This window comes from Amblyraja radiata, chromosome 32, assembly GCF_010909765.2.
Source record: "Amblyraja radiata isolate CabotCenter1 chromosome 32, sAmbRad1.1.pri, whole genome shotgun sequence".
NCBI lineage: Eukaryota > Metazoa > Chordata > Chondrichthyes > Rajiformes > Rajidae > Amblyraja > Amblyraja radiata.
Genome location: NC_045987.1, coordinates 20,410,398 through 20,434,504, shown reverse-complemented (window position 1 = coordinate 20,434,504; position 24,107 = coordinate 20,410,398). Strand labels below are relative to the sequence as shown.

General features: G+C 41.2%; 1 protein-coding gene across 6 annotated transcripts in view; it reads left to right on the top strand.

Moving 5' to 3' along the window:
- Positions 1-24,107, top strand: part of dennd1a (DENN domain containing 1A) — a 492,710-nt gene that overhangs the window by 282,810 nt on the left and 185,793 nt on the right. For all 6 annotated transcript variants that reach the window (XM_033048631.1, XM_033048628.1, XM_033048627.1 and 3 more), the window contains one exon: positions 21,426-21,471. In XM_033048631.1, the coding sequence (XP_032904522.1) occupies positions 21,426-21,471 (46 nt within the window). The remainder of the gene's footprint in view (positions 1-21,425; positions 21,472-24,107) is intronic.

Genomic DNA, 24,107 nt, shown 5'->3' with positions numbered 1-24,107 from the left:
ATGAATATTTAATATGCGAGAAAGGTATTAAATTGTTTTGATCGTGTCATGTCCATTCAATGTTTCAAAGTTCAAGCCACATTCAGTGCAATCTAGGTACAAATTTGGTAATGCTGGAAAACTTCCAGATTTCACTAAGAAGGGGATGTGGGCGTGACATTGCTAGATGTGACAAACAGCATATCTCCAATTTCCCTTGGAGCTACATTTTATGTTTTCAGACTTCGATTTGTCATAATTATCGATCACTCAAAGTTGAGTATGATTGTCCTCCTGGTGGGTCCTTTCTGTGGGTCATGAGATGGCTGTAGCAGATCCTGGTGCAGCAGACTTGGTGTGTTCCTCCTGATGGACCTCTTCGTAGGACATCTTTCAATGTGGTGAGACTGGTACACAAATAGCCACCACAAGGTCCTTAACAGATATAGACCTGGGTCCAACGGCAATGACTCCACCACAGTTGGAAGCCTTTCCCTGCTGCAGCCTTCTTTCCCCATCTCAGCCACTGTGGTGCTCCATCCAGCAGGCCAGCCCCATCCTCCTCCTGTTCCACTGTTGTGGACTTCTTCTTGTGCTGTTATTGATAGGAACCTCTCCCTCGACCTGCCTGCTGTGGGTGACCTTGCCAGGAGCATAGCTCCAGACGGCTTGGCTCTCAGGATCTCGCAGGCTTTTCCAACACAACAAGGTTGCGACCCCTTACTGAAACGTCATGATGCAGCTCTGTTATAGTGACACACAGGAATTCCTTGGATTGCCATTCACGATCACTGTTCATTAAATATCTCTAAACTCGAAACGTATCAGTATCTTTCTCAATCGTTTACATGGATTTTAGATCTTTCCAGAATATGTACATTGTTGGAACTGATTCTGACCCCATTATGCAGTGCTTCTGACTTGAGGCTTTATGTGCCTACTCGCCCGTTCATGATCCTCCTTCCCTCTAGGCAAATGATATGCGGATGGAAGTTAGTAAGTCACCCTTACTTGTTTTATCGATAGTGTTCGTAAGCAGATTTCACCACTCTTAGTTTGTGTTGTGTGGGGTAAATTCCAAATAAAAGTTGTGAATTAATTAGATAATGAGGTGGAAATGCACAGTGCTAAATATTTATGTTGTAATTAAGTGTAATTACAGGCAGTTCTTCCGGGTGCCATGCAGTAAGTAGGGAATTAGAACTGGTGTTTATTGAATTACACATATTTAGCAAAGGCAGACAGGAATGCTGACAAAATGGGTTGAATTTCTGCTCTTTGCCTTATAATTTATTAAGTGAACATTCCTGTTGCCTCAGTCCCAGGTGCCATATAAATGCAAGTGCTTTTTCATTCATAGAATGGACCAGCCATCATTGGTTGTACTTTTAAGCTGGCCATAGTTCGAAAAATCTCAAGCTAATTGTAGGTAATTAAGGTGATCAAGGCTATTTGCAAGAGTCAAGAGTAAAGAGTGTTTAGTTGTCATATGTACCGACAATGGAACAATGAAATTCTTCCGTGCAGCAGCAGAACTGGCCCATGAATGCAATACACACCAAGAAATAAAATAATGAAAAAAACTTCAATAGATTAATAACCACAATACTGAACAAAATTCGTAGTGCAATCAAAGACCAACAGTCCATGGAGGTTCATAGTTGCTGAAGTTGGTGTTATGTAGTGTTCGAGAGCCTGTTGGTTGCCAGGAAGAAGCCATTCTTGAACCTGTTGGTCACAGTTTTTAAGCTTCTGCACCTTCTTTCCTCAATCTTGCTATTGAGGGAGTGCAGCGCTGGTTCACCAGTTTAATATACAGTGCCCTCCATAATGTTTGGGACAAAGACCCATCATTTATTTATTTGCCTCTGCTCCACAATTTGAGATTTGTAATAGAAAAAAAATCCCATGTGGTTAAAGTGCACATTGTCAGATTTTAATAATTTATACATTTTGGTTTCACCAAGTAGAAATTACAGCAGTGTTTAAACATAGACCCCGGATTTCAGGGCACCATAATGTTTGGGACACAGCAATGCCATGTAAATGAAAGAAGGCATGTTTAGTATTTTGTTGCATATCCATTGCATGCAATGACTGCTTGAAGTCTGCGATTCATGGACATCACTAGTTGCTGGGTGTCTTCTCAGGTGGTGCTCTGCCAGGCCTGTATTGCAGCCATCTTTAGCTTATGCTTGTTTTGGGGGCTAGTTCCCTTCAGTTTTCTCTTCAGCATATAAAAGTCATACTCAATTGGATTCATATTGGGTGATTGACAGTCACTCAAGAAATGACAAGTTTTTAGCTTTGAAAAACACCTTTGTTGCTTCAGCAGTATAGTTGGGATCATTGTCTTGATGTAGACATTTGTTTCAACTTGAGCAGATAGAATGTGCCTATACACTTCAAAATTATGCTACTATCATCAGCAGTTGTAACATCAGTGAAGATAAGTGAGCCAGTACCTTCAGCAGCCATACATGCCCAGGCCATAACACCCCCACCACCGTGTTTCACAGATGAGGTGGTATGCTTTAGATCTTGGGCAATTCCTTCTCTCTTCTCATACTTTGCTCTTGCCATCACTCTGATATAAGTTAATCTTCATCTCATCTGTCCACAAGACCTTTTTCCAGAACTGTGGTTGCTCTTTGAAGTACTTCTTGGCAAACTGTAACCTGGCCATCCTATATTTGCGGCTAACCAGTGGTTTGCACCTTGCAGTGTAGCCTCTATTTCTTTTCATTAAGTCTTCTGCAGGCAGTGGTCATTGACAAATCCACACCTGACTCCTGAATAGTGTTTCTGATCTGTTGGTCAGGTGTTTGGGGATTTTTCTTTATTACAGAAAGAATTCTTCTGTCATCAGCTATGGAGGTCTTCCTTGGCCTGCCAGTTCCTTTGTGATTAGTAAGCTCACCAGTGCTCTCTTTCTTCTTAATGATGTTCCAAACAGTTGATTTTGGTAAGCCTAAGGTTTGGCTGATGTCTCTAACAGTTTTATTCTTGTTGCTCAGTCTCATAATGACTTATTTGACTTTCATTGCCACAACCTTGGTCCTCATGCTGATAAACAGCAATAAAAGTTTTCAAATGTGATGGAAAGACTGGAGGAAAGAATAGGTGCTGAGAGCTCTCTTATACATGCATTAAGGAGGCAAGTAAACACAGCTGAGCAATTACAAACGCCTGTGTCCCAAACATTATGGTGCCCAGAAATGGGGGGACTATGTATAAACACAGCTGTAATTTCTACATGGTGAAACCAAAATATATAAAAATGACCTTTAATAAAATCTGACAATGTGCACTTTAACCACATATGATTTTGTTCTATTACAAATCTCAAATTGTGGGGTACAGAGGCAAATAAATAAATGATGGGTCTTTGTCCCAAACATTATGGAGGACACTGTATGATGAAAGAATCGGTCAACTGGGCTTATATTCACTGGAATTTGAAAGGATGAGAGGCAATCTTACAGAAACATATAATATTATTAAGGGATTGGACAGGCTAGATACAGGAAAACTGTTCCCGATGTCGGAGGAGTCCAGAACCTTGGGTCACAGTTTAAGAATAAGGGGTAAGCCATTTATGACTGAGATGAGGAAATACTTTTTCACACATAGAGTTGTGAATCTGTGAAATTCTCTGCCACAGAAGGCAGTGCAGGCCAATTCACTGGATGTTTTCAAGTGAGAGATCGATTTAAATCTTAGGGCTAACGGAATTAAGGGATATGGGGAGAAAGCAGGAACGGGGTGCTGATTTTGGATGATCAGCCATGATCATATTGAATGGTGGTACTGGCTTGAAAGGGCCGAATGGCCTACTCCTGCACCTATTTTCTATGTTTCTATGTTTTCAGATGGTAGCAGCGAAATAAGAAAGTGGCCAGGGTGGTGTGGGTCTTAGATGATAGTGACTGCCTTATTGAAGCAGCATCTCTTGTAGATCTCTTTGATGGTGGGGAAGTCAGTGCCTGTGATGGATACGGTAGTGTATTCCACTCTATGTAATCTTCATTCCTAGGCGTTTGAGTTGCCAAACTAATATATCGTTATCATATCATTGGAGCGAACATTACTTTCTGTGCAAAGAATTATATTCTCGATCTTAATGTTATAATTGTCTATTACTTGTATTCTATGCTCACAAACAAAGTATTATGTTAGGTTAACTTTTCTGATATGGTTGATGACCTTTATCTAAATGACATTACTGAATCATACCAGCTTCTTACACTGGAAAATATTAAAGGTCACTTATTATTTATTTTTAACTCAGTCCTTTGTGGGTTTTAGCAACTTGTGAATGTCTCTTTATGACCAGGAATAGCTGTGGTACTGAAAATGCAGTTTAATTGAGCAATGTGCAGTCCGATTACTAGATATACTGACTTGGCTCCACTGTTGAGTTTGTTGACTGGTCTCTGTTTTGGTTGGCCGTAAATAATGTCAAGGGGACTATAAATTCTAAAGCTCTTCTAGCATTGTACTTAACAATTTCAACGCCAGTCGTGGAGTTTCGTCGAAATAGCAGTGTTATTGGCTGCAGAGTAAAGCACGTGTACCTTTGTGTTTAGGATGTTCTCATCATCGAATGCTCAGAACATAGTTGAGTAGATCCAGCACAGACGAGATGTGCAAGGGATAATCGGTTCCATTCTAAAATGCTTATTTAAATAATCTTCAATTAAACCACTGGAAATTATTTGGAATTATTGGGACCCCGTTGAAACCATTGAATAGACTTATTGCTCATTTCAAATCAAGCATTTAGATTAAAATAAGAAATAAAAATGCCAATTATTGACCCAATCACAGAATGTTCACATTGCTTCATGACCCCATTGTTAAAACAACAGATAAAATCCAGGTATGCCTCATTTCACTACTCACCAAACTGCACACCTGTTCAAATTTCTAATTTTCATCTCAATATGGATACCCTTTACATCAACCATTCTATCTTGCCCTGCCTAGGAAACTTGGTGGCCTTTATAAATTGGTTTAGTATTATCACGGTGTACCAAGATAGAGTGGAAAACAATTATTATGCTATCCAGACAAACCATACCTTACATGAGTACATCAGGCAGTGAAAAAGAGAACAAACACAATGCAGAATATAGTATTACAGCCCTGAGAATGTGAAATTATAAAAGTGCAAGGGCCATACCAAGATAGATCGAAAATCAGGAATTTATCCTTATCATATTAAATGTTTAAGAAGGAACTGCAGATGCTGGAAAATCAAAGGTAGACAAAAATGCTGGAGAAACTGAGCTGGTGAGGCAGCATCTATGGAGCGAAGGAAATAGGCAACGTTTCGGGTCGAGACCCTTCTTCAGACACTGATCATATTAAAGGTCAGTTCAGGAGTCTGGTAACAGCGGGGAAGAAGTTGTTCTTGGATTTGAGGGTACGTTTTTCAACCTTTTGTACCTTCTGCTGACCAGAGAGGAAAGAAGAGAGAGTGTCGTGGTTGCAAGTGTTAATGCTGCTTTCCCTAGGCGGTATGAAGTGTAGGTGGAGTCAATGGTGAGGGTGGCTGGTCTGTGTGATGGACTGGGCTACATTCACATCTCACTGCAATTTCCTGTGGAGTTGGGCAGAGCAGCTGCAAACCAAGCTGTGGTGTACCCACAATGGATTCTTTCCATTGCGCATCTGTAGAAATTGGTAAGTGTCTTTGGAGCCATTCCGAATTTCCTTAGCCTTATGAGGAAAAAAGATGTGCTGGTGTGCTTTCTTGGCCATGTGGTTGGACTGTAAAACAAAAGGAATACTCGCTCCAACAATTTACAGTGCATCCAAAGTCAAGAATTCTATTTTATGATAAACCGCTTCAACTGGGCTTGTGTGGCATTTGTCGTGACTAGAGCACATAATGTAGGTTGACAGCGTAGTGCAATACTAAATTATCAAGAGGCGCCATCATTTGAATGTTGTGTTAAACCTATTTGAAGAGGTGCAAGGGGTTTTCTTGGGGTCTGTGTTGACATTCAACTCGTGCCAAAAAAGAGTATGTTGATTATTTACTCAAATAATTTACTTTACATGAGAATCAGGAGTTGTGTAAGACTTTTAGTGAGTGATTTCAGAATGCAAGAACACATCAAGATTCATTGCAACCAGTGCGGGCGGCACAGTGGCACAAAGGGTTGCCCTATGTAGCGTTTCCGCCTTACAGCGCAAGAGACACGGGTTCGATCCTGACTACGAGTTCCACACTCCAAAGACGTATAAGTTTGTAGGTTAATTGGCTTCTTTATTTTAGTTTTCTTTAGTTTAGTTTAGAGATACAGCGTGGAAACAGGCCCCTTGGCCCACCAGAGATCCCTGCATATTAACACTATCCTACATTACAATTTTTACATTCTCGGAAAAAAACCCACGCAGGCCACGGGGAGAATGTACAAAGTCCGTGCAGACAAGCACCCATAGCCAGGATTGAACCTGTGTCTCTGATGCTGTAAGCGTGTAAGGCACTGTGTCGCCCCAGTAAATTGTAAATTGTCTCTGGTATGTAGGATAATGCTGGAGTAAGGGGTGATCTCTGGTCGGTTCAGACTCAGTGGGCTGAAGGGCCTGTTACCACACTGCATCTCGAAAGTCTAAAGTTTTTTTTTAAAGTATGCATCCAAAGAAGGTGGATATCTCTTGCACGGCGGGCATTTTTTATTCATCCACAACTGCCCTGGTGCAAGAATCAGCCATATTGATAGGGTCTGCAGTACCTACTGTCCAAATCAGGTAAAGATGGCTGATTTCCTTCCCTCAAGGAAATTAGTTTATAATTGTCACGTATGCAGAGATACATTGAATCACTTGTTGTGCATGCTATCTAGTCAAATCATACCACACATGAGTACCTCTTCTTCTTCTTTCGTGTGGCGTGCACAGCCTAAAGTTGTTGGACAACTTGTTCTATTGATCTTCCGTTTGTGCACGTCGAGTTGATTGCATTAATCGAAACAGGGCGGACCACGTGAAGGTTGCAATCTTCCACCCCACACATGAGTACAAGAGGTCCTCTAGAATGCCACCACGTTCTGGCGCCATCTTATAACTTGCAAGTCTTTGAAATGTCTGATTTTTAAACCCATGAGATAGATCCTCACTCTAAGACCCAGTATCCGGGCAGCACTGGATTGTTGAAGTAGGGGCCGATATGGCCCAGTGCGATGCTGTCACTCCTTCCACCGCCGTTCCGCACTCGATCCACTCACTCACCCGCCTGCAGTAGGGCCTCCGCCAACACCACGACCCACAACCCTCGCAGCTATGCCATCAGTGCCCTCCAGCACCGCCACTCTGCTTCCGTCCGCCAAGGCCTTCAGGTCCCACTTCCCATGCCGATCTGAGAACTTTTGGGAGCTTTTCAAGGATCAGACATGAGTGAACCAGTTCAGTTTCATGACTACTATGATAGAGACCGGCAGTTTAATAAAATATTTAATTACCGGGTACTGTGAATTTCTCAAATGCCATGTTGAGAATCAATCTTGTGTCTCTGGATCAGAATACTTACTGAATGTCAATCCAATAACGTGTACACCACATTACTGGACTGGTCAATTTTACACTCATCAAGAGGAAATGCCTTTTTGTGGGAATGCATAGGATCATAAATATTTATGACACACCAGGAGACCACACAGCCCATCATGTCCATGCAAGACATAGAACATTTTTTAGGCTTATCCCATTTTTCATGTTCCTGTACACACGCATGCAGCAAATAAATCTGCTCCATTATTATCTAAGGAAGCGAACCTCTGACTGAGCCCATTATTTGGGGGACACTATCAGTTCACCTCAAATCATTTCACCACTGTTTCTCAGTTAAGTTGAGTTTAGTTTATTGCCACGTGTACCGAGGTACAAAGAAAAGCTTTTGTTGAGTTTGATGACCTCTTTGGTGATCTCTAGCACTATTAAGGACCTGTTTTCTAAGTGTGCACTTATGGTTTTTCCCCCCAGTTTTTTTCTATTCACTGACATAAAATATATGCGTAGTTTATGTACAATTTATGTTTTGTGTGCGATGCCTGAGTCTGTGTGCTGTGATACTATTGCAAGTAATATTTTCATTATGTAGGTACCTCACAGTACTTGTGCTAGTGACAGTCAACTCCACTCTACTTGGCAGTTGAGAGAGAAAGGCATTCTCTATTAATTGTCTCTCGTTCTCGCAAGATTTTATACCGATTAAATCTACCCACAACTTTCATTATTCCATCGGAAACTATTCCAGTTTTGTTAATTTCTCCCTATAATGATCAACCCTGGCACCATTTTCTGCAACTTTTCTCATCCTATCATACGCATTGTAAATTTCTTCCCAAAATCTAAAACACAGCTGCTTTTCAAACACCCAGGAAAGACTCAGAAATTCCTCTTTGCTAAAATGCCATTGCGGTTGTGTGGAGTGTGCTGCTTTCTGAAATTGACGCCAACCACTTTTGAGCTTTAATTTCCATCTTTGAAGAACAGGCCTATAAAGCAAAACTTTAACACACTTCTATCATGATGTCCATGCCTTGTGACTCTGTGTAGGAAGGAACTGCAGATGCTGGTTTAAACCAAAAACAGACACAAAGTGCTGGAGTAACTCAGCAGGACGGGCAGCATCCCTGGAGAGATGGAATAGGTGACGTTTCGGGTCTGAAAGGTCTGAAGAAGGGTCTCGACCCGAAACGTCACCCATTCTCTCTCTCCAGAGATGCTGCCTGTCCTACTGAATTACTCCAGCATTTTGTGTCTGCCTTGTGACTATGTTTTGACCAATAAATACACTTGTCTTTGATCCTTTCTTATCAATCTTGTGTATCTCTGTTGCTACCTTCAAGAATTCCACTACATTTCCCTGTAGTGTTCTATCTCCAGATACATTACTGACATTACCCTGGATTGAATTTCATTTGCCTCTTTTATACCCACTTGATCATTTCCTTGTTATCTTCAAAAAACTGTTCTCCTTTCTATCTACTACTCTTGGTATTAGACTTGACAATAATATTTCCTGCCTAAGACAAAAATAAAAAACATTCCATTTAGGCACTGCAGAAAGCCTTTGGGTCACTAAACCCCTTGTCAACCATTACCCTTTATTTTCTGCCTCCGAGCCAACTTTATTGCTTTTCCTTGGGCTTTTACTTTTTTGGACTTCAAATGCTAAAATCCATGTACACTTCTAAAACGTGCTGCTCTAATCAATCCACCTTTTGCCTCTTCCAAAAATTCAATCAAGTTGGTCAGACATGACCTTCTCCTAACAAGTCTTTGCTGACTATCCTTAATTAAACTCCGCTTTCCTAAACAATGATTTATGATTTATTTTTCCGCAGATTCTTTCAGTAACGTGCTCACCACTCTTTTCGAAATGTCACAAATTACAATGTCATAAATTTTTACATTTTGTTATCTGCATATAAATCTAAGCTCTACAAGGCATTCATTTTCAAGAGAGAGTTAGATTTAGCTCTTAGGGCTAAAAAGGAATCAAGGGATATGGGGAAAAAGCAGGAACGGGGTACTGATTTCAGATGATCAGCCATGGCTCGAAGGGCCGAATGGCTTACTCCTGCACCTATTTTTCAATGTTTCCATACCACACATTTTTGAAATACCTAAAGAAAAATAAATTCTTATTTCTTAAAATCAATGTTACATAATCCACGATATAAAAAAATGCAATGTGTACTTTTAATAATTTTTTTAATAAGCCTTAAAATAAGTCTGTACATTTTTTTTACAGAATAGCAAATAGTAGAGAGATATTCTTTTGGGGGAAGTATTTATCTGTAATGATTGTGCAGTTTAAAAACTTCTGGGGGGTGAGGGATAGAGGAGCTACTGTTAATAAATCCAAAGTATCCTGCTTTACTTCAACCTCCTGTTTCTTTAAATATTTTTAATTGCAGCTGCCTGGATCTATTTTGTTACTTAGTGCATGTTGTGCCACGATTCGTATGAATGACTGTACATTACACTATCAGAGAGTATCGCCCATCATAATCAATTCATTTTCTACTCATCCTCACATTTGGCTACTCTTTCTGGTTCCCCTGTGCATATGAAATATTCATTTAATTTGTCTCTGATGCCTGCTAGTTTATTCATCATCTCTAAAGTGAGTTTATCTGACATCTTGGCTGGAAGTTTCATTTTTATGCCTGAGTTTCCAGAGTAATTTTGAAGATTGAAAGCAAAGATGTGATTCCGTTAATTAAGCTTTGCAGTCACAGATTTTCAATGGAATCTGTGTGACAGTTTTTGTTCCTCTCTGGCTTCTGAGCATATTAAAAATTACCAGGTTTCTCTGGATGGAGTGGCCTTCCTGTTTCTGTACAGTTCAATGACCATGGTTCCAGCAGACTCGACGTTTGCAATCTCAAGACTTCCTGCCGTGTTCAAGGCTTTGGTCTTCTGACACCGAGCTGTCATTTTCTTGAATCTGCTTAATTAAAAACATGTTCGCTTGATGTCATCTGGAAAGGGTTTAGACTATGAGACCTTTCCCTCAGTGATGTGTGAACATTCCTGTGGATAGCAGCTAAAGCACATACATGAAATCTTATTTATGCACCAGAGTAAACTGCTTCATGTCGAGAAACCATAATGTGACACTTCTAAGTACTTTAAGTACTCGCTGGCTGTTGCGCACTTCGTATTTTGCTCGACAGATGTGAAATTATGTGCTACTTTAACTGGAGTACAAAATAAAACCTTTAGAGTTGTATCTTTGGCAGTATCTCCTAAAGCCATTAACTAAATCAGTGTGTTGGGCATGAAGTTGGTTATATAGCTTGCTTTTAATGCCTTTCATTCAATGGTAATCATTTATATTTTTTCTAAACTGAATTCTACTTACGAGTAATTTAATGTAATCTGATTTAGTGTAGTTTAGATACAGCATGGAAACAATCCCTTTGGCCCACCGAGTCCACATTGATTGTCGATCATCCATTTGCTCTAATTCTATGTTATCCCACTTTTGCCCCCACCCCCTACACACCAGGGACAATTTGCAGCAGCCAATTGACCAACAATGTGTTTGGGATGTGGGAGGAAACCCCAGTACCTGGAGGAAACCCAAGCGGTCGCAGGGAGAACATGTAAACTCACAGGCAGCACTAGAGGTCAAGATTGAACCCTGGTCCCTAGCACTGTGAGGCAGCAGCTCTGCCAGCTGTAGCACAGTGCCGCTCGTAACTTAACCGAATTTAACGATCATTTTAACAGAAAATCCAATTTGAATGGGAATAATGTACATTGCATGAAGTTAGCTGCTGTGAAAATCATTCCGCGTGTGTTTTTAATGCAACATCTAAATGTGAAATGATTTTGAAGAATTGTGAAGAAAGTGCTACTTTTATTTCATTAATTTTTCTCAGATTTTTAATTCTTTTTCCCTGAGGGTGCGCACTTTCACGGGAACCAAGAGAAAATGAATTCCCTCATTGCTTTAAGTGCTTGCATTGGAGGCTCTTTGTTTCTGCTTCCAGCTGAGGAACATGGAGTGTCATTTGGAAATGAAAGAGATCACAGGTGTGCTGTGTGCAGTCATTATTTTTTATCCAAAGCTACCTGTAGATTATTATCCACAGACACAGCAGAAAAACTTACAAGCTACTTTCCTCTTCATGGGGAATGACAATAGAAGCACAGTGTTTTTTGTGCATAATGACGCCAGGTATCAGATAGCTCAGATCGCACTCTATGGAGCTTCATCCTTTAAAGTAGTAATCACCTGTACACTTTCCATTATCCAAAAAAAAAACATTCATCAACTTGTTTGTCATTCTCTAACTTAAGAGACAAACAAATTACTGATGGATAATATATATTTCTAGACACCTCATCTTCTGGTGAGTGTTCTGTGTTAGGGCAGGGTCTCATCCCAAGGAAGGCAATCCCATTGATATTAATACTAGCACATAAACAGATTGAAATTGTGGGCAGTCTGTTTTTGTTTTCCACGAGGGCAAACTCTGATTTAATTACTAAACTCTGCAAAGTAATTAAACCTCACCCCTCCCCCCTTGTGCTCCACCTGGATGAGCACCCATTTCTCCTCCAATCTCGACCCCTTTCCTCATCCCCCCACCCCGGCCCCTTCTACGTATATCCCTTCCTCTGACATCACGTTTCACACCTCTTCCCTTATCTCACTGCCTTTGTCCATCCGCCAATCAGTCTTACCTGTATCCACACATATCACTTGCCAGACTTTGTCCTACCCTCACCTCTTTTTTCCAGCTATCCCCCCCCCCCCAATACAATCAGTCAGAAGAACAGTCCCGATCCTAGACATCGCCCATCCATGGTCTCCAGAGATGCTGCGTGACCCACTGAGCTACTCCAGCACTTTGTGTCCTTTTCTTCAAAGTTTTTTTTTCAATATACACTTGACAAACCAGGACATTCCTGGGATATTTTTCATTTGGAAGCGCAGTTCTGTCACTGAGTACAAAATAATTAAGTATTTGAATAAATCTACCTTTGTGCGGTAGAATTGCTTTGTGAACTTTCTGGGACTCGGCATGAACCGATTCTTCTGGATGCTGAATTTTGTCCCAGAGCTTTTCCAAATTCAGTGTTTGTGAGCGTCCAGCTGACAAAATGGCCGCCAAGTGCCTGGCTTTAAAGAGCAGGGTTCAAGTGGAGGAAATTAGATACCAGATTTTATCTCTAAGTGCCTTGCTTTGGTTCATTGCCCCATATAGCATTCCAACTGAGAACTAACAAATCTCGTTCAGTTGCGACAGCAGAGCTCAGGTAACCAGCAGGCCCGAGACTTCAGCTCATAACTTCTTGTTTATGAGTCAGTCAGTCGCCTGACTGATTGAAGCAAGAGGCGGTATTGACTTTTAAAGCAAAACCTTTCTTGTTTCGTTTCTGTGCATTCTCGGAAGTGCACCATAAGAATGGTAACTTTCATTAATTTTGTTAGTCCATATGTAAAGTATTTCCTTAAACAGTGGGCTCATTAAACCAGCACACCCAGACAAGTCGTGTATAACCCAGAGAACTGTGGCCAGCTGTTGTTGATGTCACGTGCTCTTTAATCTATCCTTGAAGACACTGCATTAGTCTATTATTTGTTTAGAACCAATTGCTTAAGCATAGAACGACTCTAAACTGTCCTGTTATTGATACAACAGAAGAAGAAAATCCAAATCCAGTTCATGATGTTTTAGGCGAGCCAACTACTTTAGTGAGAAGCAACCTACTGAAGTAAATTGATATGTAAAATGTGTAAATCCCTGTTGTATTACAGGTCCGGCAACTGGCCGTCTGGCACCCTCTTTAATCCAGATATAATTATGAGAGCGCACTTGAAATAAGTAACACAAGCGTGCATTGCATCCATTCATTCAAGACCTTTCCTAAGTTCTGAGGAGATGTGGTTTATCTTACATATAATATGCTTGGCATGGTGGCGCAGTGGTGGAGTTGCAACCTGATAGCCCCAGAGACCAGGGTTCGATCCTGACCATGGGTGCTGTCTGTACAGAGTTATTATGTTCTCCCCGTGACCTTGTGGGTTTTCTCCGGGTGCTCCGGTTTCTTCCCACACTCCAAAGATGCACAGGTTTATAGGTTAATTGGCTTCGGTAAATTTGTAAATTGTAAATTGTCCCTAGTGTGTGTGTGTGTGTGTGTAGGATAGTGTTAGTGTGCAAAAATCGCTGGTCGGCATGGACTCAGTGGGCCGAAGGGCTTGTTTCCACGCTGTGCCTCTAAACTAAAATCTCTCAATTAAATATAAAGGATATTGCATCAGAACTTTGTCAAAAGCCATATGTCGTATATACAACAATCCAACCAGGACTTCTCAGCACTTTGTTCTTTGAGAAATGTTTTTCCTGCTGCTAATTGTCCAGGGTGAGATACAAGTTGTAATCAACTAACTCAGTGTTGAGAATTATATCCTGATTCACGTTTTATCATTTGTGAACCCAAAACCACACTGACCAGTAAAAACTAGAGATCGATCCAGTAAAGTGGTATTGCGTGACAGAGCAGTGATTCACTTGAACAATTGCAATCATTTCAAACCATGACAATGAATTTTGAATGGAATGTAATTGCCAGCAGGTTTAAAAGATGATTCAAATTAAAGAACTTTTGTATGAATGTAGATTGTGGCATTTCCTGCAATTTTCCTTGGTTAGAGTAAAGACAAAGGAGAAGTTTCAGAGTTTAAACCTATTCCTCAGGTTATTTCATGACAATGTAATCTTCCCTCAGACAGTTATATAAGTATATATATAAGCTGGAGGACCAGCACCTTGTATTCTGCCTGGCTAGACTACAAGCCGACGGCATTACATTGAAGTCTCCAGTTTCAGGTATCTGCTCCCCTCTATCCCTCCTCATCCACCCACGTCCATTCTTTTAAGTCCTTCTTTTCCTCCAAACCCTCCCCCCACAGCCCCCTTTCACCCAGTTTCTTTCCCTATCCCCCACAAACTACCAGCCATCCATTGCCCACACACTCCTCCCACTGAGTGCCCTCCCTCCATCGTTCCCATCTGTCCACCCTGCCACCCTTATTTGATCCCAATCTTCTCCTTCCTTCCCTGTCAGATTCCATCACCTGTAGTCCTTTATTGCCTCCACCTATCTCCTCCCAGCCTCTTGTTGCTATTTCCAACTTCCCCCTCCCCTGACTCCATCTGCCAGCCACATTTTTTCACCAGGACATGTCTAAGTTTGGTTTAGTTTAGTTTGGAGATACAGCATGGAAACAGGCCCATCGGCCCACTGAGTCCCTGCCAACCAGCAATCACCGCATATTAACACTATCCTACACGCACTAGGGACAATTTACATTTATACCAAGCCATTTAACCTACTAACCTGTAAGCCTTTGGAGTGGGGGAGGAAACCGGAGATCTCGGAGAAAACCCACGCAGGTTACGGGGAGAACGTACAAACTCCGTACAGACAGCACCCGTGGTCAGGATTGAACTCGGGTCTCTTGCGCTGTAAAGCAGCAACTCTACCGCTGTGCCACCGTGCCGCCCTATCTATTGCTTGCCAGTTCTTTCGCCACCCCTCCCCCTCACCTCTTTGTACTGGCTATCTCCCCTCTCTTTCAGTCAGCTGAAAGGTCCCGACCCGAAACACTGACTGTCTATTTCCCTCGGATCGCACAAAAAGCTGGAGTCACTCAGCAAGACAGGCAGCATCTCTGGAGAGAAGGAATGGGTGACGCTTCGGGTCAATTGATTTCGGATTATTGAATTGATTCACCCAAATTTAAGCTGCACCACTGGGATTCAAATACAAGTCTTTTGATCTTGCCTCTGGCACACTCTAGTCCAGTATAGTAGCCACCGCTGTTTCATATCTGCAGGTCCAAAACAATAGCACTTGCAGATTAGACAGAAAATATCAGTGTTTAAAATCTGAAATATTACATGAAATATTTTGGCACGCAATACTTTGATATCCAGACGAACTCGCAACAAGGGAATAGCTCGGCAGTTTGGTATTTATGTTATAAAGCTCTCCCTCGTGCACACTTTTACACACTTGCTGTCAATGGTGATCAGCGGAGGTCTTCCATTTCAGTTAGTGTACTCATGATGCCTGGATTTATTTAGCAACATTGACATTTTATAACCTCTCCCCCGTGAACTCGGGCAGAAAAACTATTTATGTGCACTTGTGAAAAGTGATTGCAAGCCACATGCCATATTAAATTGTGAAACAAGGCAGCACACATGAAGCAGTTATCCCAGCAACTGGTCCACGTCAAGGTCTAGCCCACAATCCATTATGCCACGAGCGCAGGGGGAACTATTGTAGGCCAGGAAAAAGATAGCACATTCCATTCGCACTTTGGATAAAGCACTTCATAGAAACATAGAATCATAGAATATAGGTGCAGGAGTAGGCCATTTGGCCCTTCGAGCCTGCACCGCCATTCAATATGATCATGGCTGATCATCCAACTCAGTATCCTGTACCTGCCTTCTCTCCATACCCCCTGATCCCTTTAGCCACAAGGGCCACATCTAACTCCCTCTTAAATATAGCCAATGAACTGGCCTCAACTACCTTCTGTGGCAGAGAATTCCAGAGATTCACCACTCTCTGTGTGAAAAATGTTTTTCTCATCTCGGTTCTAAAAGATTTCCCCCTTATCCTTGAACTGTGACCTCTTGTTCTGGACTTCCCCAACATCGGGAACAATCTTCCTGCATCTAGCCTGTCCAACCCCTTAAGAATTTTGTACGTTTCTATAAGATCCCCCCTCAATCTTCTAAATTCTAGCGAGTACAAGCCGAGTCTATCCAGTCTTTCTTCATATGAAAGTCCTGCACTTCCTCGCACGTTGTACTGAGATTCCAGTTTCTTCAAATAAAAACCCCGGCTCCTGTTTTCACTTTGAAAGACTAGTTTCATGAATAGTTTATAGACGATACTTCAGAGTATTTTCATCTTTGACACATCTTATGTGGGGATTGGAGAAGAAGGTGTTCAGTTTAAAGAATATGATTGAAAATAAATCTTCCGTTGAGGCCCAGCATGCACTTTCATGTACAATATGTATAGAAGTATGTTTTTGATAAGTTTATTCTTTGTGATATTGGAATAATTGTACTCTTTCTTGTGATGGATTCACCCATTCAACTTGTTGACTTATGTTGGATGTTCCCATTGTGAATACTTGTGTCACTCACACAAGCTGCATTTATTTCCTTTATCCAGCTCTTTCCATCCAGTTTAAAGGAGCCGTTTGATATTGTGTAAATCCGTCTGTGGAATGCTTTCAAGGATAAACTGAGACAAAATGAACCTTGCACTGCACAAATGGATTCTATTGAGAGGGGACTAAGTATATGTGTACTTTTTGGTTTTGGTTCTGAAGATGTATAGAAGCTCTGATGAATCGTCAAACTTGTACCAGTTGTAAAGAGTTTTACAGCATGGCAACAGGCCCTGGAGCCCACGTACTTCTTGCCAAGAAGGTTGGCATATTGGGCTAGTCCCATTTGGCCCAAAAACCTCTGTCCATATATCTTTCCTATCCATTTATATTTGGTCATAGTTTAAAAGTTGTATCCAATTCTAAAGCTTCCTTTGGCAGCTCATTCCAGATATGAACAACCCTCTGAGTGAATACATTGCCCCTGAGGTCCCATTTAAACGTTCCCCTCCGAACGTAATCCTATCCCCTCTAGTTGTAGAATCCTCTACCCTGGGAGAAAGATTGAACCTAACACTGAATCACAGCAACTCTGATAGATAAAATAATATTTGCCCTAGTATCATTTATTTTTGAGGATTTGATTAATGACAGGTGTCAGAGGTTATGGGGAAAAGGCAGGGTTAGGAGGGAGAGATAGATCAGCCATGATTGAATCAAAAGGCCATAAGTGATAGGAGTAAAATTAGGCCATTCGGCCCATCAAGCTACTCCGCCATTCAATCATTACTGATCTATCTCTCTCTCCTAACCCCATTCTCCTGCCTTCTCCCCATAATCTCCGACACCTGTACTAATCAAGAATCTATCTATCTCTGCCTTAAAAATATCCACTGATCTGTCCTCCACAGCCTTCTGTGACAAAGAATTCCACAGATTCGCCACCCTCTGATCAAATAAATTTCTCCTCATCTTCTTACTAAAAGAACATCCTTTAATTCTGAGGCTATGGCCTCTAGTCCCAGACTCTCCCACTAGTGGAAGGAGAGGAGGAATGGCGGAGTAGACATGATGGGCCAAATGGCCTAATTCTACTATCATTTATGACTTTATGAATGAAATTAACATCAATTTAAACATTTTTTGAGAGAAATCGCGTGATCGGCAGGATTTGAAGTTCGTAGCTCTGGAGATGTAGGATTCACTGGTTGTTCAGTTCCCTAATTCCACAGGTTTTAGAATGGTCCCCACGGATTTCAAAGCAGCAAATGTAACCCCACTCTTTAGTAAAGGAAGTGGGTGGGAGATTGCAACCTTCACGTGGTCCGCCCTGTTTCAACGAATGCAATCAACCTGTTGTGCACAATCAAATAAGATCAAATAGAACAAGTTGTCCTACAACTTTAGGCTGTGCACGCCATACGCAAGAAGAAGAAGCGGTAAAGGAAGGAGAGAGAAAGTGGGGAACAATAGACCAGTTAGACAAATGAGGCAGAGCAAAAATGCTAGAATCTTTATATAGGGAATGGTAAGAGGGCACCTCAAAATCAAACCGAGAAATCAGTCTGAAGAAGGGTTGCGACCAAAAAAGCTTGTCTGATCATTTCCCTGCACGAATGCTGCCTGATCCACTGAGTCCGAGCACTTTGTTTTTTTGCACCAAGAAATTAAAAATAGGATGGTTGGAGTCAGCCTATCTTTGCGAAGGGGAATCATATTTGGCAAAATTCTAATGGGGCCTCACAAAATAGAGGAATGTTTTCCCAGGTATGAGGTCTGGAATGAAATAGGAAGCCATCTCTTCATTCTGAGGGTGGTGAACCTCTGGAGCCAGGGAAGAATCAGGAGGCACAAGAGACTGCAGATGTTGGAATCTTGAATAGAAAAACAAATGGTTGGAGGAACTCAGCGGGCCAGGCAGCATCTGTGGAGGGAAATGGGCAGGAGGCAATTAGATTGGATTGAAATGATTGATTCAAAAAAGCATCATGGAAACATGCCCTTCAGCCCACCGAGGTAAACAGTCTGATATTGAATGGCAAAGCAGGATTGGGAGGCTGAATAATCAGCTCATGTGTTTATTCTTCATGTTGTTTAGTTTAGTTTGGAGATAGAGCGTAGAAACAGGCCCTTCGGCCCCACCGAGTCCGCACCGACCAGCGATCCCCACACATTAATACTATCCTATACACACTAGGGGCAATTTACAATTATACTGAGCCGAGTAACCTACAAACCTGCTGCACCAGTTTGGAGGAAATCGAGAAAACCCACCAAGATCACGGGGAGAACGTACAAACTCCGTACAGACAGCACCCATAGTCAAATCGAGCCCGGGTGTCTGGAGCTGTAAGGCAGCAACCTCTACCACTGTGCCACCATGTATTCAGAGGGATCTGGGTGAACTGGCTTAAGAGGTAAAGAAAGCAAACACAGTACTGAAAATAATTGAGAAGGTAAATGCTACAATGGCCTACATTGCAAGAATGCAGGAGTACGTAAATAGAAATGCCTTGCTGAGATTGTGCTGGAATTTAGCGAGACCTCATTTGGAATACAATGTGCAGTTTCGGTCTGTATGCCGAGGAATGGTATACTGGGACAAAGACCAAATAAGTATCCGCTCTGAAATAAAAAAATACAAAAAATTCTGGAAGTGTTCACAAAGTAAAGCAGCATCTATAGACTTGAACAATATTCATGGTTCTTTTCATCAGAACCAGATTCTTTGCAATTAGTACAGCAAAGATTTCTGAAGATTGATCGGGGAATCTTGGCTCATGTTCATTTGAATCAAAAAGAATGAGAGATGGACGTCGAGTCCTTTAAGAGTCTGCAAGGAATTCATTGAGCAGAAGTTGTTTCTTTTTGGAGAGTTCAGATCTAGAGAAACACTTAGGATAAAGGGTTTACCATTTAGGACTGAGATCAGGAGGAAATTCTTCTCTGCAGTGAGTAAATGTGCATGTTCATAAGTTATAGAAGCAGAATTCAGCCATTTGACCCATTCAAGTCTACTCTGCCATTCAATCATGGCTGACCCTATATTTCCCTCTCAACCCAATTCTGCTGCCTCCACAGCCGTTTGTGGCGATGAATTCCACAGATTCACCACCCTTAGAATAAAGAAATTCCTCTGGTGCTAGACTATCCCACGAGTGGAAACATCCTCTCCTCATCCACTCTATCCAAGCCTTTCACTATTCCGTACGTTTCAATGAGGTACCCCATCCTTCTTCTAAACTCCAGTGAATACAGGCCCAGTGTCATCACATGCTCATCATATGTTAACCCAATTGTTCCTGGGATCATTCTCGTAGGCCTCCTGTGGACCCTCTCCAATGTCAGCACATCCTTCCTCAGATATTGGGCCCAAAACTGCTTACAATATTCCAAATACGGTCTGACCAATGCCTTATAAAGCCTCAGCAATATATCCCTGTTTTAATGTTGTAGCCCTCTCGAAATAAATGCTAGCTTTGCATTTGCCTTCCTTACTACCAAATCGACTTGCAAATGAACTCTTTGGGAATCCTGCATCAGCTCTCCCAAGTCCCTTTGCAGCTCTGATTTCTGAATTAAATGCTTGAAATCTTCTCAGAGCGCTGCTGTCAAATATGCAGTAACATCAGTAAAAGTGCAAAAAATCTCAATGAACGCAAGTGTCGGCCATTCAGTCTCTTGTGTCTGCTCTACCCTTCAATATATTGTGAAATCCATAGGTTTTGGGCGCTAATGGAAACAGGGATTGGTGGGAATGGATGTCAACATTGCTCAGGATTAGCCTTGATCTTACTGAGTGGACCAGCAGGTTCGAAGATGTGCTCGGCCTATTTTTGCTCCTGTTTCTTATGTTCTTTGTCTTTGACATTCTGGAGATATAATTTAAATTTGGCTGCAGTGCAAAAATGGGTGATGGCAAATTGCCAGCTCAGTTTATACACAACTGGATTTTCTTCTGCACTGACTTCAGTGGAAATTTAAAGAGAATGGTGTAATGTGTGAAACAGACTGCTGATTTGGTTTTGGCTTTTTTGTCTGCCGCAGAAGTCAAATTTCACTCGTAGTGACGCTAACTATAATTTGTATTATGGAATGGTTGAGTGCCTCTGTTTGCTGTGAAACTCAAAGTAATTGTAGCTTCCAAAGATCTGCACAACTATTGAAAGATTTTGTTTCTGTTGAATTGCTGTTAACTTAGTTTAGTTCAGAGATATAGCGCAGAAACAGACCCTTCGGCCCACTGCTGATCACAAAAACCAGTGATCCCCGTGCACTTGCACTATCCCACACGACAATGTAACAATTTTTACCAAAGCCAATTAACCTGCAAACCTGGTACACAAAAATGTGTAATCCTCTCTAATAACCTGCAAACCTGTACGTCTTTGGAGTGTGGAGGGAAACCAGAGCACCCAAAGGAAACCCACGCGGCCACGGGGAGAACGTACAAACTCCGTACTGATCGCACCCATTGACAGGATCGAACCTGTGCCTCTGGCACTGTAAGGCAGCAGCTATCAGCCATGATCACAGTGAATGGCGGTGCTGGCTCGAAGGGCCGAATGGACTACTCCTGTACCTATTGTCTATTGTCTCTGTGGCCGCACCACCATGCCGCCCTTCTCACTATGAGTCTAAATTTTGCATTTTAAGATTTAATGTCATCTACTTTGATTTTTTGTATTTACAGTCATGTGTGTTTGCAATATGTTTAAATGCAAATGGAAATTGCAAAGATTAACGGACTCTTTTTTCCTGCTTGTAGTGCTCCAATGCCCTATCTGATAGGAGTGCATTCAAGTTTAATGGAGGTAAGTTTGTTCTTTTATAATTTAATTAATCACCTAACCCCTATACACTGCGATGATTTATTATTTCTAATGATTTTATTGAGACAGTATTTTAATCTCCCAGCTGGTGGAAGTTATAAGTACTTGTTTAATGGGCTTGACGTTACTGTGGTAAGTGTGACCTTAACCTTTGTGCACCTCCTGTTGTTCATGTGCCCTCAAGTCACCCTGAACTCCACTTGGTGTGGTGAGGTACCAGTCGAGTCAGGATCTTGCATGCTGAGCTGGTGTCACATGGGAATGCCAAACAAAACCCTGTCCAAGAAACAACTGGTGACAAAATGATTAATAAATATTAACATTTGTTACAATTACTTAATAAATGACAACACAAGAACATTAGTGAAATTTTTAAGATTTAAAAAAAAAGTTTGAAAGAGAGAGCATTGAAACAGGTCCTTAGGTCCACACGTCCCATTGATCACCTGTTCACACTAGTTCTATGTTATCCCATTTTTGCACCCACTCAATACACACACAAGGGGCAATTTACAAATAACCTACAAACCAGCACGTCTTTGGGGTGTTGGAGGAAACTGGAGCACCCACCTGAAACCCACGCAGTCGCAGGGAGGATGTGCAAACTCCTCATAGACAGCAGCCGAGGTCAGGATTGAACGCGGGTGTCTGGTGCTGTGAGGCAGCAGCTCTGCCAGCTGCACCTCTGTGTCGCCCGTAATTTAAACTCAAAATAAACAAAAACATAGCTATCATTCCTCTCTTTTTAAATGAATGGACCCGGCTGTCACTTGTCCATTGCTCATGCATGTTGATGCATGTTCAGCAGCTGGGTTCACCACTTTCAATGCTGGAGATTTATTTTATGCATGCTTTTTATCTGCTGGACTCCACAATGAGTGCAGTTGTGATATTATCATTGAAGAGTAATCAGTAGGTCTGGGATTTCTGCACGCACATGGCAACCCTGAATGCGGTCCTTTCCTCAACTGATCCAATTCAAAGCATTCATCTTTTTAAAGGGAGCTATTACATTGCAATTTAAATGTTTACTTTCTTGAATTAAATGCACAAAAAAAGGGTAATTTTTGCAGGCTAACAATATCAATCAAAGACATTGTGTATCTATTTGTTAGTATGGAAGATTTTTATGAAGTATGTATTAAATGCTTATTTTTAGTTTAGTTTAATTTAGAGATAAAGCAAGGAAACATGCCCTTTGGACCACCGATTCCGCGCCGATCAGCGATCCCCGCACACTAACACCATCCTACACATACTAGGCACAATTTACAATTTTACCGAAGCCAATCATCCTACAAACCTGTACTTCTTTGGAGTGTGTGAGGAAACTGGAACATCCGGAGAAATCCCACACAGGCCACAGGGAGAACGTACAAACTCCGTACAGACAGCACTCATAGTCAGGATCGAACCCACGCCTCTTGCACTGCAAGGCAGCAATTCTACCACTGTGCCTGTTCTGTTGCCTGTTGAAAGTATCATTACAGACACAGTCATTATTATTTTCAATTTAAGGAATTATTGTTTAAATCCAAAGGAAATAACCATATTTATGTTCTGTGGTGAAAATGTACTCATTGTTTGATTGGCATTCTATAAATCACTATAATTTTACTAAATGCACATGGAGATGCGTAAAATAATGCACGTCGAAACTACCTTATGTACCTTCTGCAATAAAAATAGATTGAGTGCCATTTACATTATACTTGATATATATATTTTTGTAGATCTGAAACCATGCTCTTTGGCTGCAGGCAATCTTTTTGTTTGCTTTCATCATAAATCAGGAAAGGACTACAATCAGCTTTGCTTCCCTGGTTTAGATTAACAAGCCTTGCTGTCCATTTTATAACTATAACTAACATCTATAAATAGATACATGATGTTGGTTGATATGTGATTATTTCTTTTACCCAAATAAGTAAAAAAATGTAGACAATGAAAAATGGCAATTTACAACAAAAATGCCTTTGTCCTTTTTGATATTGATTTTGGTGGAAGGGCCAGACAGATGGCAATACAACACAAACAATTTTCTACACCTCTACCAAAATAACTCTTAGGCCAGTGCATGGATATTAGACCTCCAGAAGTCCCTTATTACACCTTCTGGATGTTAGCTAAAATGAGGCCACTTCAAATAAAGAGGTATTCCTGTTGAATAAGGACATATAACATTGTTGTATATGTTTTTAACAGTATCCCTTTTTAGTAGTATTTAATAGAAGTATTCCTCCTATTAAATGGAAGAGCCAAACAAAATATGCATTTACTGCTGTGAATACTGAACTAAAATTTGTGCATGATACCTGAAAGTGCCGGAAAATGTACTTTTCTCAAACATGTCCTTTTAAACGTGCAAGGATAGCACACATGTAAATGAGGAGACTGTGTACTGTGATGTAATTGAAGATAATCTTAAGGCAGGATCTAAACATTTAACTTCTGGCCCTGAGTTTTCACTGATCATTTACTCTCCCACTGATCTATCAATCTGATGTCCAGGTTAGTGAAAGGAAATGTACAAGGTTATTTGCATGGCAATAACATTTCCATGCTATTTCCTTAATTCCCTTTCCTCCATTTTTCCCACCATCTAACAACTTCCCTGC